Source organism: Tauraco erythrolophus, chromosome 13, assembly GCF_009769465.1.
Source record: "Tauraco erythrolophus isolate bTauEry1 chromosome 13, bTauEry1.pri, whole genome shotgun sequence".
NCBI lineage: Eukaryota > Metazoa > Chordata > Aves > Musophagiformes > Musophagidae > Tauraco > Tauraco erythrolophus.
In genome coordinates this window covers 18,446,499-18,465,413 of record NC_141477.1, presented here as the reverse complement: position 1 = coordinate 18,465,413, position 18,915 = coordinate 18,446,499, and the positions used below count along the sequence as shown (strand labels likewise).

The 18,915-nt window shown below is 36.8% G+C and overlaps 1 protein-coding gene across 5 annotated transcripts in view; it reads left to right on the top strand.

Annotated features, from left to right (window-relative positions):
• Positions 1–12,792: 12,792 nt before the first annotated feature.
• Positions 12,793–18,915, top strand: part of TENM1 (teneurin transmembrane protein 1) — a 250,418-nt gene continuing 244,295 nt past the window's right edge. For all 5 annotated transcript variants that reach the window (XM_009990362.2, XM_086619787.1, XM_009990359.2 and 2 more), the window contains exon 1: positions 12,793–13,009. In XM_009990362.2, the coding sequence (XP_009988664.2) occupies positions 12,793–13,009 (217 nt within the window). The remainder of the gene's footprint in view (positions 13,010–18,915) is intronic.

Genomic DNA, 18,915 nt, shown 5'->3' with positions numbered 1-18,915 from the left:
TAAAGCTTGCTGTAACTATAGCTTGACCTTATTTTCTTTTTTTTTTTAATATTTCATTAACTGCAGAAGAAAAATTGAAACTAAATCTCTTTTCTCTTAGTCTACCGATGGTAATTTTTTCCTTCATCCAACTATTAAGCTATTTCCAGTAACAAGTTGACCATCTCTTGTTTTTATTAAAATGATGCTGTCATGCTCATTCAATGCTTCATTCCCTAAATATGTAGATCAGCTGAAGCCACTGGAAAAATAATTATTTCCCCTTCCACATGCTCTGTGTGGGATGTCACTCTGGGACCAGATTCTACTGTTCTCATAAAAGCACCCATAGAACTGGGCATGCAGGACAAGAGCCACTGCATTTCTATCCTTGTTTTTCTGGCAGCATTTTCACCACATGTAATTCCAAGTCGACTGTTGTAAGAGTTGTATGTAGGAGTAGGAATAAGAGTTTGATTTATATGTATTTTAACTGTGATTAGGTCTCCAATCCTGATTCCAGCTTAGCTGGGAGTCCATTAATAACAAGTTCGGGAATTGTTGAAGCTGAAATGAGGAACAGGCCCTCTAATGACCCTTTTAGTAGCAAATTTCATGTTAATGTTTATAGTTTAGACTGCATATTTGTGTTGTTTGTAGTTTTATAAGGGTAAGATATAAAAATATAAGTAGATACTATCTGTGGGAGGAATTGCTGTGGTTTTTTCCAGGAATTAAAAATTTACATAGATTAAAACCCTTCTACTTGAAGTATTTTTGAAGCCAAAAAAAATATAAATATGTTCGTAAAAAACATAAACAAATACCACCATTTGAGAGCTAGATGCTTAGTAAGTGAACGTGTCAGAACTTGTGTACTAGTAGTATATGCAGACTTGTGCTTTTAGGAGAAGGATCACACGCTGTGCCTATATTCGTTTTTGGGAGGGTTGGGTGGTTGTTTTTTGTGGTGTGTTTTCGGTTGGTTGGTTGATTTGAGTGGTTTTGTTCTGTGCTGGTCAATGTACTTTTGTTCCATAGTTAAACTGGCTACTGTAGGTGGATTTGAAGCCTGTATTTTATTTGGTGGTCTTTAGGGGGATTAGTGCAGATATTTCTCAGGTCTTTTTTCCATTATTGGTAATAGAGATCCTATTCTTTGTTCACAGTGAACTCCAAAGCCAGTATCAGCCTTCAAAAAAATTCACCTTGACAGATTACCACGTAGATGTAGGCGCATCAATATATGTAAACAGTTGTTCAGATGTTTGCACAATATTTATATTAAAAAGTAGTTTTGTGCTTTCAAAAGTATATAGGACCTGTATCTCACATGCAAGTATACCTCATAATGTGCAAGTCTACCTTGTATTGCAAGTCTGTTATGGAGAATGATGTTCAAATTCAGTGGATTTTGAAGACGCCAGAGCTGTGTGTAGCCCCAGACATTTCACAAGCTAACAGTCACTTGGGCACGAAGTGCTTCTGGATGCGTATAAAGGTCTTCGACTGCATACAAAGATTTCTTTTACTCCAGAACAAGAAATGACTGTTTCATTTTATTTTGAACATTTGGTACTTTCCGTTTATTTCCAGTGTGATGTAATAGCCGTAACTCAGAGTTAAGCCTTTAAGAGAACAGTCCTCTTCTCAAGATTAATGTTTGTCGCTATCCTGTCTCCTTTGGTGCCTACAGTCACATTTTACCTCCACGCTAGTAACGCCTTCGGTGTTAATGTAACAAACAACGTGCTGGTGAAATGGTAGCGTTTAGAAGGGCATCCTTAAGCTACACAACTTTTCTTCTTAGACAGAGGAGATATTAATGTGAGTCATCTTTAATAACAGTTGACAGAAACCTTTTTGTCACATAGCGAATTGCCGAGCCTTAGAACCCCTGTACACCTAAGAGCACTGAAATGAATATTTAAAACTCTCTCCAGATCAACGGTGATGCCAAGTGTTTTCTAGGAGAGCTTATTTATGTGGCCACTGGTGAGATGAGCTGTGTATAAGTAATGATGGTGTTTTATCTCTGAACTTTCTTAATTTTAAAACATAATACTCTGTCGCAGCTATATGGTGCAATATTCCTCAGCAGTGATATTTGTCATTAAGCATCACGTTCACAAATCCTCCGCTGCTGACTTGCTCTCCCGTGCAGATCAGCAGTGGCTTACTTCATTAATGTCACAGCTACTTTTTTCTGCTTCCCCAAGCAGCTTGTTCTGCAAACCAAAGCGCAGCCAAGATATCTGTGCTGTGGGGAAAGTCTCTTTCCTTTCATTACCAGGCTACCCATAAAGTAAGACAGACCAGACATGCAGATTGTGGAGGAGGAATATGGGGACTCTCTCAGAGCATTGTTATTCCACACAAGACCACAGCATGACACGGAGTAAGTGACCGTGCATGGCAGATTTCTTCCTGACCTCTTACATGAGTGTGTGGTGGGGCAAAATGCAGCAGCCAGTAACCACATTCTGCCGGCAGAGTCTCCGTGCAGCTTTGAGTGTTTTGGGGTGTTTGCAAATGTTACAAACCAGGGTATGAAATGTGGGATGAGAGTTAACATCCCTCCTCAAATGAAAGCAAGTTTTTTTTTTAGAAAAAATGAAATCACTAGCAGATGTGAAAGGCAGGTGCCCATCTCATAACCTCAGTAAGAAGGCACTTGATACGGGAGAACATAAAAAAGGAGATCCACTGAACCGAATATAATGCAATTCAGCCATAGGTTAAAGAAAGGTCATTTTCTTGCCTTGTTGGCTGGAAAGAGACAGCAGAGCCCTAACGTATAATTGTGTTCTGTGACAGTAAAAGGAGCCTTTTGCTGCTTTGGGAAAGGAAAATGACATTTTTCTTGCTCATGAAAGAAACACAGCTTCACATTAAACATGTACTGCAGTGCTCCCAATGTAAATAGAATTAACATGAGCGAAATTGTTATCCACACAGTGTCCCCGAGGAAAAATGATTCACCAAGACAACAGCGCATCCTAATATAAAGGCAAGGATAATGATTTTGATTTTTTAAAATGCAGCTAGTGTGGATGCGTGTGTGTATATACGTATGTATAAAAGCAACAGATAAGAGCCACATAGTTGAGTTTCATCCTTCTCTTTCTTTCTCCTTGCTGTGATTTTTCAGCTAAAGAAAAGGAGCTGAGCTGAATGGAGTCGTTGCATGAGTGCTAAGGAGGATGTATTCTTGCCAAGTGCTTTAGCAAGGTGTCATAGTGATAGTAATGTATTAGATATACGATACAAAGGCTTGAGTAGCTGAGAGTTTTGAGAACTTATTTCAAAAAAATCAAGTGTGGCACGGTTTCATTTCTCCTAACTTATGTACGCAAGGTAGGGTTGCAGTCGTCCTTGTCTCCCTTGGCAGTTGTTGGGGATAGAGAGGCTATTGATGTCTTTCTAAAGGTTCATCTTCCTTCCAGCGCTTAAACAGGAGAGAAGGACCACTTGATTTCTTAGACACCTCTGTTTAGTTTCTTGTTTAGTAGGAAGAATCAGTTGCAGCAAGCTCCCATCTACTTTTGAACTGAAATTAGTTATTGCAGAATACCAGTTCCAAAAAATTCATCTGCTTCAGTCCCTCTTGTACTAATTGTGAAGAGATCACTGTTGATATTGGTGCCTGAACTGAGGGAAAGGACAGTATCTGTATCAGAAGCACTTACACTGAAAGAAGGTATGGGCAAACAAGAATTGGTCAGTAAATCCTTGTTGAAATGTTGTGGTTTTTTTTTTTTCCTGTCTAGGAGTGTTAAGGGATCCTACTGAGAAGATAGTTTGTGTAGTAATGGTTTACTCAATAAAAAAGCCACTTGTTTATAAGAAATATCTTTTAGTACAAATGATTATTTTCTACTGAGGTAAGGATTTTTAAAAAATATATCAAAACTTGCATGTGCTTCAGTGAAGTTGCTGAAGTTCTTTTTTTTTCATCCATAATTGAACAAATTCATGTTCAGCGCTGAACCTCTGTCTGAATCGTATGGTATTTTTGTACCGACCTAAAAAGTTCTCCCTAGTATGGAATTGTACGTTAACTAAATGTGCAAGTCCTTTATAAAGCTGTAACAAACATGACTGAATCCCCATGTCTGTCTTCTCTCTTCCACTGTGAGGGAAAACATACATGAAAAGAAAATAATTAGCTGATTTAAATTAACTCTACCAACAGGAGGAAAAGAAAAAAATAATTATGATTTCAGAGGCTGATTTTAAAAACAAGCAAGAATATTTCAGTTGCAGTTTACCATGTTAGAAGTGTTTAAGTATAAAACTAGTGCCTAGCTGTTAGTGTATTTTTGCAGAAGAGATACTATGTTTTCTGGGGAAATTGCTGACAAAGATGTAGGCAAGAGACTACTTGTAATAAAAGTGCAAAAACTGTCCATGATGCTAATAGGCAGAATATGTAGAAATCTGTGAATAGTGCTTAAACAACAGAGGAAATTATTTCTTGTTCTAACATCCAAATACAAGAAGTCCCTGGCATAAAAGACTATTATTTCAAAAACACACTAGAGGCATCATTGTATGTTTTTAGTCTGTTACATTTCCTTACACAGGTGAGCCTTTAGTCATAACGCTAGAGAATATTCCCACTCTTCAGTGCCAGCCCAATCTGCACTGTCTTTGTGGAGTGCTACAGAAAATGGTATAATCCATTTGCAAAAACTGTAAGGTTGTCGATAGAGAACTTCCAATTAATCTCTGCCAAGAAGGCTCCCACAGATTGGTAAAAATGGATAGATGCAGAATATACTCCCAGTTTGCACTACAGAAGACTCTTGGTACTTGCAGGAGAAATTTCTAGCAAACATCCATTACAATGGATTCTCTATTGAAACGAGAACAAAGGTTCCACTAGAAAGATCTCTGAGGATTCAGATGTACCTTTTCATAGGTGACGTGCTGATACAAGCCAGTTCTCGAGGGGTTGCATCAAGGCATAAATCAGCAGTAATTTCATCCCTGCAAGATCATAGCACTATCATGAACAGAAAGAAAATCAATCTGACACCAGCTCAAATAATAGCAGTTCTGGGAGTCACAGTATATAGTACAAGTCCATTGGGAGGGTCTGCTTGTCAGAACAATGGCACTTGAAGACACTGAATACTTTGACAGACATCAAAGCAAGAAGAAAAGGAACAGTAAGATCAGTTCTCGGGCATGATGGTGTCAGGCATGCAAATAGCAACCTGAGTGATACTTCAAATGAAGGTGATATGGATGTTGGTCTTGTGGTCAGGCAGTAGTCAGGTCTTCTTGAAAAAAGTACTTCAAATGCCTGAAAAGATTTTTAAGTTTTAACCTAGTAGGTGATGTCAAAACTGCATAATAATTGGTGGTACTTCTTCCTAGAGTTAGAAGAGCAAAAGTTAAGAAAACTAAGTATTTAGGAAAAGACTGAAAAATGCACTTTCTGTGTGAAAATGGTGGCTTCAAAAAAGTTCTTACATGCTGCTGCGATAACTTGTTTGGAAATCTGCATACTTGCAAGATGTTAAACTATAGATCATGTGCCTGCCATAAGTGCACCGATGTTTTGAGCCTGTACAGGAAATAAACATGTTGCTGATTCAATGCTGCTTCTTGAAATCTGAGAAGGTGTAATGTAGGAAAAATAAATTATGCCAAAAAAGTCATCAATCTAAATATAAACAAGCCACAAATCTGAGAAGCAGACAAATACCAGAGAGATTCTGATAATGTTTAAGATAACATGTCCCATTAGCAATATACAACTTGGAGGTGTCTGTGTTTTGTTTCAGAGATTTTTGTTAGGTGGGGTTTTTTGGTTTTGCAAGTGGAAAAAAAAATCACTAAGGCCCCCTGAGATCTACCACAACATCTTGTGGGATCTCTCTTAGAGAGGCGAATAAAAACATAAGAATAATGCCAGGGAAAAAAAAAAATAGCAGGAATATTCCCTTTTTGTGACTTTGTACACTGTCAACTGATCAAATCTTCTGTCTCATCAAGTGCGATGGTACGTAGACTTTTTCTTATGCTTTGATAGTCCATAAATACTCTGATCAATTAGTCGAGTTTGTTCAACGAAGACTTGTTCCTTTATTCTAAATAGAAATAGGAAAAGTCAAAACGTAGACCAAATTGTCAGCTGAATATTTATGAACACTTTTGCCAAGGCATCTGAGTATAAGTGACAACCTCATACTTGAACTGTTTTTGAGATGTTCCATGCTATTGATGTGTTTGTAAATTATTCTCATGTACTAACCTTATTGTGCTACAAAATGTAAATTGGTATCTCAAAAAATTAATAATATCTAAATGGAATGTTATTTTCAATTTTTGTAATCTCTGAGCTACTAAATTGGATTTTAAAAATTACGTTGTTGCTAATTAGGTCTTACTGGATCTTCTTAATTAAGCACACAGTTGGAAAAGAGACATAGCAATAATTATCTCAATTTGATGACTATACAATTTGCATTATCAACAAATAGCCAAAGCATGATTCAATTTTCTTGTCACATATAAATGAATACAAGACTTGCTACGCAACCATGTGTTTTAAAACAACCTACCTTCCAAAGGACAATATTTGCTTATCTGAGATGAAATGAAGATTCTCTTTTTCCTACTGGCATATATGTTAAGTGCACACCAGGAGTTATCCTGTGATGTAATCAGGAAATTCCTGATTTCCTAAAGTACAGTTCTTCAGAAAGAGTTCAGGAGATACTCTCAGTCTTTCCAGGATATGTCACCCTGAATCATGGATGTACTTTGTCCCACAGCAGTAGAGCTTGATCTTTTGTGTTTGAATCTCCGTTACTTCTGCTCACTAACATCAAGTGATGGATTCCCAAAAGAAAACATTAGGGAGTTGTGTGATTTTTACAGTCAGTGGCAATTCTCCAAGTAAAGTGAAGGGCACATGTTGGCCAAGGATTCCGTATCACAGTTGAGTAGCTGACATAACGTATGTTTCTCGGTTCATTTTCAGTCTTGCCATATGCCACAAAATACTCCAGCAACCTTTCTGCAGTGTTTTCTCTTTAAAACTTTGGATAAAACGGGCAACGCTTTGAGTTACTTTGTTAACTAGGATTAAGTTAGACTTGGACTAATTTTAAATGAAGATCATGAAAGGTGAAAATGAACCTTGTTCCACTTGCATCTATCACAATGGCAGATATAAATGTATGGGCAAGTGTAATCCATCCATAGGTTAAACCAGCACATCCTCTAGGGAGTGTGTTAAACTCATGGTATGTCCCTGAAAACTGCATTTTGCATTTACATATCTGATTTAGAAAGATATGTAAACACTCATATTCTCACAGTTTTATCGGTACATCTGTTCTCCTTCAGAGGTACTTTGTAGCCCACTTGCAGGGATAACACCGTGTCTCCATATTTCACAATCTCACTCGTACGCAGAGAAGTGCTGGCCATGTCATACCTAGTGGTCCCCACTTCATTATATCCTCTTCAAACATCTTTTGATTTGTTGATAATGTATGATCCATATAAAATGTTTATAAATACTTTGGTTGCTGCTTATTTTTTAAAAAATTCTCAGTTTCTTCAGTCAGTCTTCTAGTGATTGCTTTTCATTACTCTTTCTTGGTTTTAGTATGACTTTTTTCCTTCCAGTGGAAAGTATTATCTTCTTCCATCCCACGGACTTGAGCAGACTTTCTTTATTTCTTCGTAGTGCTATCTAATTCCATGCATCATGTAGAAATATAATTTGTTTGTGCTTTACTGCTGCTTGGCTGTTTTAGCTGGTGTCTTTCTCGCTGTGTATAACTGTTCTGTAAAACAGAGGACTTTAAGGATGACATAAGGGCTGCCTTTGTTTATGATATCTAAACAAATATTTGAGGGATATAGTTTTGAAGATATATACAAGGTTAAAATGTGGGGTTTTTTTCCCCTTTGTATTGCATTTCTCAAAGATTTAAATCAAAAGTGTTTGCTTTGTTTTGCCTTTCATATTTTACAGTTTTGTATTTCAGAAAAGATTTGCAGAATAAAAGTATTATTCTTTTTGCCTTCAGCGATCCAAAGCTGAAATACCTGCTTAGTAGTTCATTTTCAGAAACCAGTGGACTGAAAAGGTAATAAGCAAATGGTAGCTTTCAGATAAGGGTGTATGTTGAAAGAGAAGAAATACAGGAGAGAATCGAGCAAATGTGGAGCTGGGGTTTATAGTTGATTGAATGTCCCTCTGAGAACGAAAAATGGAATTACAGGAGACTGCTTTCTGAATTTAGGTTTTAAATAGATGCAAACAAGGGCGGTTTCCTGCTTATATTTTAGTATCATAAATGCAATTACACTTGAATTCTGTGTAGTTTGGAATATCTAAGTATTGGACATAGTGCTTAGTTGAGGCCGAAAAAGCTTACGGTTCTTCATGTTTCAATGTGAATTTAAATGAATAGTTGTGTATTCTGCTGCATACCTAACTGTAAACTGTACATGATATCTATTTTAGAGTATGGTTGAGAATTGCTTGCTGTTCAGTGCCTAAATATATATTTTATATATTTATATGTTTTTATATAAAAAACATACAATATTATTATAATATTCTTTTGGTTAAATATTTTGTGAAAACTTTCAATGACAGAACAGTGAAGAAATGTCAAAAAAGCGCTGTTCTTTGTGAGGAGGAGAGCATTAAGACACTTATACAAAGGTCACTTACAGGAACTGTGAGCTTTTATGAGACTTTATCATTTTGCTGACAAGGTCAACTTGATATTGATCGGCTGGGTATTTTGTTTAGTTACTTGAAGGCCGGTTATTTGAAGAAACCTGTTTAAACATCCAGGCAATATTCTTTATGCTCCTGCCCTGTTCCAGCATTTTGGGTTGTTTATTGTGTTGTCTTTTTCCAAACAGAAAATGAAACAAGGTTAGAGTATTTGATTGCCAGTGTTTAAATTCAAGTTATTGTAACGTACCATCATTCATTAAATTTAAGTGAATCTCTTACGGTAGAAAAGCTTCAATATTTGGTCTGGTTTTTATCATGAGTTCCTGATTCATAAAAGCATTTTTTTGTTGGAAAATTTTATGAAGTATTTTTTCCACTTCTTGCAAATGATTTATCACCTGCTTTCATATCAGGCCAGGTAGCTGTGAGTTTATGAGACATTAATGCCATAAGCAAAAATAAAGGAAGCACAAGTTTAGTCCATGTGTGAATGGACGTCAAAGTTTATTGTGACGTTTGATGCTTTGGTGCTGTATCTCCAGCCCTTATGGGAGCCATTAGCGGCACCGTGTTTTAGATGGCTTGGGTAAAATTGGGTTGAGGTGGGAAGGGAAGAGTTAGCCAGGTGAGATGAAGGTTTTCTTCCTTCAGGTGATGAATGGACAGGCAGCTGGAGATCTGTCTGCGTTACATCTGTGTCTGCATCCTTCCACCATAAAGGGTGTAAAACTTCATGTTAAGTCTTCCTGGTCTTGTGCAGCGTGCACTGAAGATGATGAGTGTTACAGCCTGGTGCTTAAGTGGCTGGTAGACAGGGTTACGTTGAGAAAAGTTGAGCTGTGTCTTCGCACACATGTGCCAGACCTTTGCTGCACCCCTGCAGCTGGAAATGTGGTCACGTACGGCAGTGGCCAGAGGCGGTAGTAGAGTCCCCAAGCAGGAGGAATGTGGTGCTCTGGTCGTGATGTTCATGAGTTGGTCGTGTTTTTTAATCATTCTTGTGCTTATTAGTCTTATAAAGAATAATAAAACTACAGCTTTTAAGGGGATAGTTCATGGAACTTTTCCATTAATTTAGATTTGAGAAAACGCCCAGCCTTACACATGAGAAGATAGCACGTATGAAATAACACAGGGAAAGAGAAGACCTGGAATATGTAATGACTCCAGTATTAATTGCTTACATTAAATTATTTGATCTGTCTACTGCCTTCATTAACATCATTAAATATATTTCTGCGACAAACTGTTCTTACAATAAGTGAAGACTTTGTTTATTAAAATCTTGTGTTAAAAGAATAAAAATAAATCTTTGTTAAGTAGTTGGTTTCCTGCAGCTTAAGTTTTACAAGTGTCTGTGCATCCTATTGAATTTTTTAATTGTTTTTTAAAAAAAGTCACTATTGAAACCTCCCACAAAATAGATGCACAGCAAGGTTATCTTTTAGGAGGAACTTCTGTGTATTTTTTTTTTTTTTCATGAGCCCAGGTGCATAAGTATGCTACTAATTTTTCCAGTAATGAGCTAAATTTGTCGGGTTCATTGTTCTGTACTTTTGAAAGCGGGATGCACCGTGTGTGTCTGAGGGTGCTTGTGCTCGTTGCTTTCATGGCAACATTTGTTTCTTGTCTACTGCATCTTCCTAGTAGAGGCCCTTAATTTCTCCTCATTTTCCTCTGGCTTCTGTAGCATTGTCTCCATTTGTTCTGTCAGACAGGATATATAGGAAGGCTTTTTGCTGTCAGTAACCATTTGTACAGAGTCATCAGGTAATCTTTTAAGCTAACACTGTGCTTGTAAGTCACAGCACCTTTGTGTTCTTCTGTTGGAGATCAGGCTATTAAAGCAACTCACAGAATAAGTACTGAACTTCTTAGGCAATAATAGAAAATGTTAGCAAATAACAGTAAATTATTTAGGCAAATAGCTTTTGAGAAGCAAATAGTGCTTATTAGTAGCTTGTCTACAGAAGCATCTTAACACCGATTCGATGTGGTGCGATCAATCCCGAGGACAAAAACTCGTGTTCATTGCTGAAGCCCCATGATACCCTTGTCAGCCAGCCTTGGTCTCTGGCAGACTGGCAGCTCCTTAGTTTGTCTTTTTAGTTCTCTCTTTCTTGAAGAGTTTGTTTTATTGACTTGGGGGCTTTCAAGCCCACTTCGTTGAGTGAGAGATGTGAACTGCATTTTTTTTCTTTTACTTTTTTTTTTTTTTTTTTTATGCTGGAGCTCTTTATCCAGGTGCTATTTGTTTCTGAAGAGCTGTTCTTTCTCAGGTTAAATGATTGTGTGAAACTCCCTGAGATTTTGTGTTTCAAACCAAGACATGTCTTTAACCTCTTTGTCCAGATAGCATCCTGAAACATGAGGAAAGGAAGACATGCTCACCAAGGCATTACTTCTGCCATAGTGGTCTGTCTCCCTTTCTGTCATCTCTCCAAGGGTTCTGTGGGCCTGGATTTTCATCTTCCATTACTACGTTAGAAGCCTTATTCCCTCTGCACGCTGTATGCAATGTTTTCCACTTTTGCTCAGGAAGATGGTACTTTCAAAAGTGTTGGGAAGACACACAAGGAGGAGATGAAGTTTTGCTATTCTAGAATACAGTGACAGCTACCATCAGTTGTTTCTCAAAAATTCAGACAATTTCAAAAGTTAAAGTCATTTCTGTAGTCCTCTAACAAGAAGTGCTTTCTGTGTTTTTTTTTTTTTTACGTTTACCTTTTGCGTAGTTTCACTTTTTCTGTGGTTGTTTTTGGAGATTTGTATTGTACGCTCACAGCTGACAATGTACGGGGTTAAAAGTCCTTGTTGCAGATGGGAACTGGGCTGATATCAAACTGGGTATTAAATATACTTCCATTTGCTGCTGACCTTAAAATCATTAAGAAGCTGTGAGCAATTGCTTTTTAATTAAGCAAAATCTCTTTTAACTTAAATGTTTTGGTCTTCTAGCAGTAATATTTACAGCCACCTGTTTTGTTACATTTATTTTTCTAAGTTAATAGCACCTGTTAATCAAAAAAAAACCCAAAACAAACCACCCAAACTTATTTTAACAGAGCTTCCTGTTTGTGAACCATGCTGCTGCAAAAGGCGTGCTATAACCCCCGTTCTTTCATCGCAGAGTTTGCTTTAAAATTAGTGATGGAAACAGCTCCATGAAAGCAAGGTTACAGGACAAGTGCACCATTTGCAGCTGCAGCCCACTTGATTTTACTCACTTGATTTTACCCACTTGGATTTCAACATCTTTTTAGTGATGCACAAAACTGTAAGTTGCAGTTTGGAAGGTTTTGTTGTGGATCAGTGTCGCCCCCCATGTTGATACGAGTTCAGACAGGAGATGCAGAGGAAAAAGGGAGCTGTACTGCAGGGTAGAAGCTTCTCCCTGTTGAAATGTCTAGACAATCTAAAAGTAAAATGTCCATTTCTGCACCATTGTATATTCTCATAGAGTAACAGTGTGGTGTATACAGTACTGTATAACCATCAGTAACCAAGTCTGATGGTTTTCTAAAGTATCAAGTCTCTTATTCTCAATTAAATGTAATTTAATTTACAGCCAAATGCTTCAAAAGAGTGAACTTTCTGTTTTCTAGGCTTCATATTTTAAAAGATACAAAATGTTACTTTCACTTAAGATGAATATGCATTCCTTTAGAGAAATAGCAACTGTTCTGTCTTAGCTTTAATACCAAATATATGTTTTTGTAACAGTTATTGATTGGTCTAATGGGATAGTGCTTAAGATTTGGTTGTTTGGGTTTTTTTTTGTTCAAGTTGCTGTTATTTTTATTCTATTATTTTTTATTCTATTTTTTTTATTCTATTATTATTATTATTATTTTATTCTATTTTAAAAAAGTAAACCAGTAAAATAGGACATGTTCAGATTTTTTCCTGGATTATAGTGATGTTAATACACTTTAATTGATTTATATCAACTAAAAATAAAATTGGGCCTTTGTGAGCTAAATTCATATATGATATCTGAAATGGATTATTGTTTGTTTGTTTTTCCAGGACTATTTCCTTAAGGAGTTCCAGTTGCTTGTTTTCATGACTTTGAGCCTATTTAATCAGAGATGGAGCAGATGGACTGCAAACCCTACCAGCCACTCTCAAAAGTGAAACATGAAGTGGATCTAACTTACACGAGTTCTTCGGATGAAAGTGAAGATGGAGGGAAGCAAAGGCAATCTTACGACTCAAGAGAAACTCTGAATGAATATAGCCAAGAGCTGAGACTTAATTATAACAGTCATAGCAGAAAAAGAAAAACCATTGACCAGTCCACGCAAGGTAAATTGTTTATTTTATCCAAGTATGGTTATTACTTTCTGATTACTTACTATGAAACAATATCATGTTGCCACCAGACAAGCAAACATTTTGTTTTCAAAGCCTTGTAGTGACAACCTCCTTTTAACCTATTTTTAACCGTACTGTAATATCAGAAGTTTAGGAAATATTTTTTTGAAGTAAAATTGCTTTTCTAACAGGATGGACTGGCTAGTATTCTGGAGACCATCACATCATAGATAAGTATTTCTTTAGTAGTAGCTACTCTTCTTACTAATGTTGATTGATTAATTATTTACTACCTTTGCATATTTTGTGGGCATTTTGGTATAAAATCAACGTTGAGATTGTAGGCTATCTCTGCATGTGCTTATAAAGCTTATGAATGAATTCAAATGCAACAATTCTTGTAACAAAACTTCTAATCATGCAAATAACCAAGCATTTAAAAGTGGAAAATGGATATAAACTGGAACACAGGAGGTTCTGCTTAAACATGAGGAAGAACTTCTTCCCAGTAAGGGTAACAGAACACTGGAACAGGCTGCCCAGAGAGGTTGTGGAGTCTCCTTCTCTGGAGATTTCAAAACCCGCCTGGACGCGTTCTTGTGCGATCTGATCTAGGTGGTCCTGCTCAGGCAGGGGGATTGGACTAGATGATCCTTTGAGGTCTCTTCCAATCCCTAACATTCTGTGATTCTGTGATAATTAGTGTATTGTAAGAAAAAAGCCAACATTTGAGTTTCTTTTTTAGCCTTTTGCATGATACGGACTGAAGCCTAGGAAAAATATTTGAGAGCTTATGATGGTGGAGTGAAGGTTAGGCAAAGCTACTGTTTGGTTAGAGATAAAAGCTGAAGACTAAGAGTAAAACTAGAGAATTGGAAGGAAATTAGCAGAATTTATTGCAGCATTCCCTGATAGACTGCTGCTTGTGGAAACCCACATGCTGTAGTTAACACGTGTTGTACAGACAAGCAGCTTATCTGTTGCCTTCAGCTTTGTCACAAATTCAGACAGGATGGTGGAGCAGGGAGAATGTTTTTAGGAATCAGAGTGCGTGTCAGAAGCAACAGGAGTCCTGTCCCCTTAGAGGTAATAGCAACAGGGTTCCAGGGGCAGTCACTCCCTGCTCTTCAAGTTAGATTGATCCATTATAGTGTGGCCAGTACTTCTCAGCTAAAAATTTTGATACTTATTAAAAGTAAAACCAAAAATGCACAAAAAAACTGACAAAAAAGCCCACACACAAAGCAACCCAATCCCTCACCAGTCACTCAGAAAAGCCTTCCCCAATTTTATGAATATTAAAATAATTTCTGGGTGTTTTTTTTTTTTTTACAAGAAAATAAAAAATATGCTTTTTGAAGCTGGAAAATTTATGTCCTCTGTGAAGCGTAAATTAATGAAAAAATTAGAATAGCTGTGTTACATAGCTCTTGCAGCCTTTTTGTTTTTCCTGCAGATACTCTGAATCAAGTTATTTTCACAATACCGGTGTTGTCTGAAAGCACCTATAATTCATGGGAGAAATAATACCTAGTTGCCAGAGATAGCCTCAATCCATGTACATATATTCCCTCCGAAGAGTTACAAAACTGCAATATTGGGGAAGAAAAAGTCATGAATACAGATTTCAACAAAGTATTATATAGAAAACTTGACTTACATGTTTGATTCTTTATGAATAAGTTCATCTTGAACGTGTTATGAGAGTTTGGTTGTATTTTTTGTTGTAACTGGAGGTGAAGTAAATGTACTTGCAGATCTACTTAAAGCAACTACCTCATTATGGTAACTGTGGCTATGAAAACATAACCTCTGCGTTGACCTAGGCCTCGGAAGAGCTCCCTTTTTGCAAATATTTGCTGGTATTTTTGTTCATGTTAGCTGTAGCATCACTCTCTTGGACGCTTATAACAGGGTTGCAGTCGCTCTGTTGTAGGCATATGAAACCAACCTGTGTGTCATATGTCGAATTTATTCTTCCAGAACAGTGCCTCTGAAAGCAATCGTATTGGTGGTTTTGGAGAAATGGTCAAATTAGCGTGCGTTTCTGCAAGAAGTTGTCAGGCACAAGCTTACCTCACTTATTCCGGACTGGCTCTTAGGTGTTAGGAAACAGATTTATGTTCGCGCAGACCAGCAAGTATTTTACACTCATCTTGTAAGATGATTTTATTGGAAATACCTGCCCCAAGATTTTTCCATTCAAATTAATTTTTATGAGACACTGTATGAATTTGCGGATCTTCTATTTTACAAGCATTGACATTTTTCTTCTTTGAAGCAATTCAGTCTGGTACTGCTTCAAACTGCAGTATGAAGCTTGGTGTCCATGTTTGTAGAAAATGACTTAAGCCTATACATCAGTTTGTCAATACGTAGGGCAGCACTTAAACACTGGCTTACCTCTAGAATCTTTTTCTGAATTGTCTAGATCAGTATATTATTATTTAATATATACTGCTTGCTTTATTGTGTTAGTGAGCATAAAAGTGATTTTTTTTTTTTAATAAAATGTATACTTGTGTACTGGTATGTGAGGCTGGAGTTGAACTTTGCTTGTTGCACTAGAAATCATAGTTTTTTCCTTTGACAAATACAGTTTGGTATAAGTGAGTTAGTAATTGCACTGCTAAGTATATCCGTTTAGCTTCCTGGGAATTTATCCCTGTATCTTTCTAGTAATATAAATCATAGTTTTCCTCTGCCACAAATTGAACCTAAGTGTTTGACCTGGCAGGAGATACAGATTTGAAATATAAAACTGATTGAGCTCAAAATTCAAACAAGAGCAAACAATTTTCTAAAGCTGAGTGTAAAATTTCAGACTTCAACCAGAGTTTGTTTTTTGTTACAGCTCTAGTGTGCTATTTCCAAAAGGACACCAGGTTTCACGGTACAGGGCCTGGGAGTTGGAGAGTTCTTGGTGATTGCTCAGTCAATACCAGAAAAAAATCAGGTTCAATTTTGGATTCTGAATCTGGTATGAATCCATAAAACTGTAGATGGAATTTTTTTCAATCCATCCTTTTTTAAAATTCTTCATCAGAATCTTTAACAAAGTTTTTCTCATGTTTGACACATCTTTGGAACGTAAACAAAAAGAATCCTCCAAACCCCAAAACCCCACAGCACCTCTTTTCAAAGAGAATTGTTATGCAAGGAGAGTGCTGTACCGTGCCATTACTTAAGACTGTTGCATAAAAAAATTCTACATATTAAAACTAAAGGGGCATCCATAGTTGTATCCCCAGGTAGTGACATAATGTTCTTCTCTAGCTACCAGCTACAACTGAAATATTACTCTGTACTTAATGTGATGAATTAATGGCTTGTACAGTGAGGATAAAATCCGTGAACTTCATCTACGAAAGGTGTGAGAATAGATGAGAAAACAGACGCATAGTAACAGTCATGAGTGAAGTGATAATGATGGTGAGAGAGCAATCCAACGAGCTCTAATGATGGAATGTGCGAAGAAAATTGTTTCGGGGAAAAAAAAAAATGAAGTGAAGCTTATAACAGGAACAAGTGTAGGGGTATCTCTACTGATCTAGTTAGTTTTGTGAAGAGAATTGCCCATTTAGGTGTTTCTGGAAACTGGGAGATGTTATATTGGCTACTTAAGCATGGTAGGTTATATAAATTAGACTAGGTAGTCATCTGAAGTTAGTAAATAGCTTCAGAGTGAAATGTGATTTGTTGCACAAAATATTTGTGAAGTTTTTTTGTTATGAGCAGTTTGACTATTTAATTGTTACTATCAATACTGAGGATTTATTTCTATGAAAAGTTTCAATTGAAATCTGAAATTATGCAAAATCATTACACGTGGGTATTTATGTGCTTGCGTGTACAGACAATCTGTATAAAACAGAACTCTACTTGGCATGAGCTCAAAGAAAACATTTTCAGAATTGTTAAATATATCCTACAGAATCGAATAGCACCGTTAGAATTTTGCAAAACATTTTTTTTGTGCCAAAGTTTTGTTTGAAAGGCCGTGTGATCTTGCAAATTACAAACATTTTTGTTTTAAAGATTGCAAACAATACCCAAATACGGAATTCTTCTTCAATATTTTTGTATTACTTAACAATTTCAGGAATTGGATCTCAAATCTTACTCTTCAAAGAGGATTGATTTATTGGTTGGTTTTCACACGTCTTATAGGTAGGAATATCAGAGAAAAAACAGACAAACTAATAAGTAGGGTATTAATCTATTGATGACGCAATGATTTCTAGGTGTTACTCTTGAGGTCTAGTACTGATGTCTCTCATGGAGAGTTCAGTGCAAGATAAATTGTGTCTCTGGAGTTACTTGTATCAGAAACTTGTAGTTATCTGACAATTCCAGATTTAAGAAGTAACACCACCGACTGTTTCAAGCTGAGCTGTTTGGCTGGCCTAACAACTCGAAGCGAGCAGATACAAGACTCTCTTGACAGTCATTGACTCCTGAAGCATCGATGCTAATTGCATAGTGTGTACATCTTGAAATGCATTCTCTTAGTCACTGGAATGTTCAAACTCCTGTTTATCTGAAGATACGTAAATCCACAATATCTCATCCTGGCAAGAAGATCTTATGAAGTAAATTCCTGGCATTTAGTTTGGGGATATTGGCAAACGTAGTAAATTAATTGTTGGAAGAATTGGTAAACACAGTGTTTTATGCTTTAAAGGGATGGGGTAGAATTGGCAGAAGTCGTCAGAAATGTTGTTCTTACTAGGAAGCTCATTGATGGACCTGGCTGCGAGGAAAAAAGTTCTTGTAGTTGTACCGTATGCAGATTGCACTTCTAGCTTGTTTGTGACATGTTTACATCATTAGAACTGTTTTCTTCCACAGTTTTCTCTATTTCCACCAAAGTATGAAAGGAGCTGTACTCCACAAATACTGGCCGTACAAAAAAGCTTTATGGCTTTTAGGTTAATTATAGATTTGTAGAAAACACCAGTTTAGAGGAATGAATTCCTGATAGGATAAGCATCTGGGATGGAGTCATTGGCATGATAAAGTTTATTGATCGTTAACAATATGAGCATATGGCGGTAAATTTCTGGTATTTCCTGGCAAGATAAATATATTGAACTGCATTATGGGCAACCAAACTGGAGTTAGTCCTAGCAGGAAGATCCAACAGCAAATATTTTCTGGTAAATCAGCGTGAGAACATCAGCATTACTAGTAGTCTAGGAAATGACATATTAGAGTGCTTCACAATTAATTGACCTTTTCTGCATTTACCCCAAGAAGTAAGGAGAACTTTTTTGTAGGACAAAGCTTAACTTTGGTAATATATTGAGTGTTTTGTAGCGAAGGTATATAAAATTGTCTTCAGGTAAAACATCCAGCTAAATGTTTCAGAATCTTCCTTGGTTGAACTCCGTTGGCTTCATGAAGAGGCCTGGGTCACAAGGTGAGAAAGCTGTGCTCTTCAGCCTAAGGCCACTTCTGTTCCATCCTTGATTTTTTTTAGCTTGCTGCTGGTGCCGTCCAATTCTCATTTCTGCCCTCCATTACATTCTAGCTCTGGTGAGCATACGTAGGGAATAGAAATGTTCCAGTGCTGAAAAACACTGTCTCTGCTTAGAAAGGAAAAACTACATGTGGGGTGAAGAAATTGGTGGGCTGTTTTCCTGTGCTTTAAAGTTCAATGACTTTAAGCTTACCAGGAAGGAAGATTGAAACACATGCAACTCTTAACATCATGTGACCAGTCAAAACCAGTTTTACTTTATCATCAGAGACCTTAAATATAAGGCATGCTGACAAGCACTGGTAGGAAATTGTCCTGTCAGGAAAATGTCATGGTGTTTTTTTGTCATCTGTGAAGTAGCAAAAGCTTTTTACATAATAGCCACATTCTCCTCTGATTTCAGAGTTATGTAAAT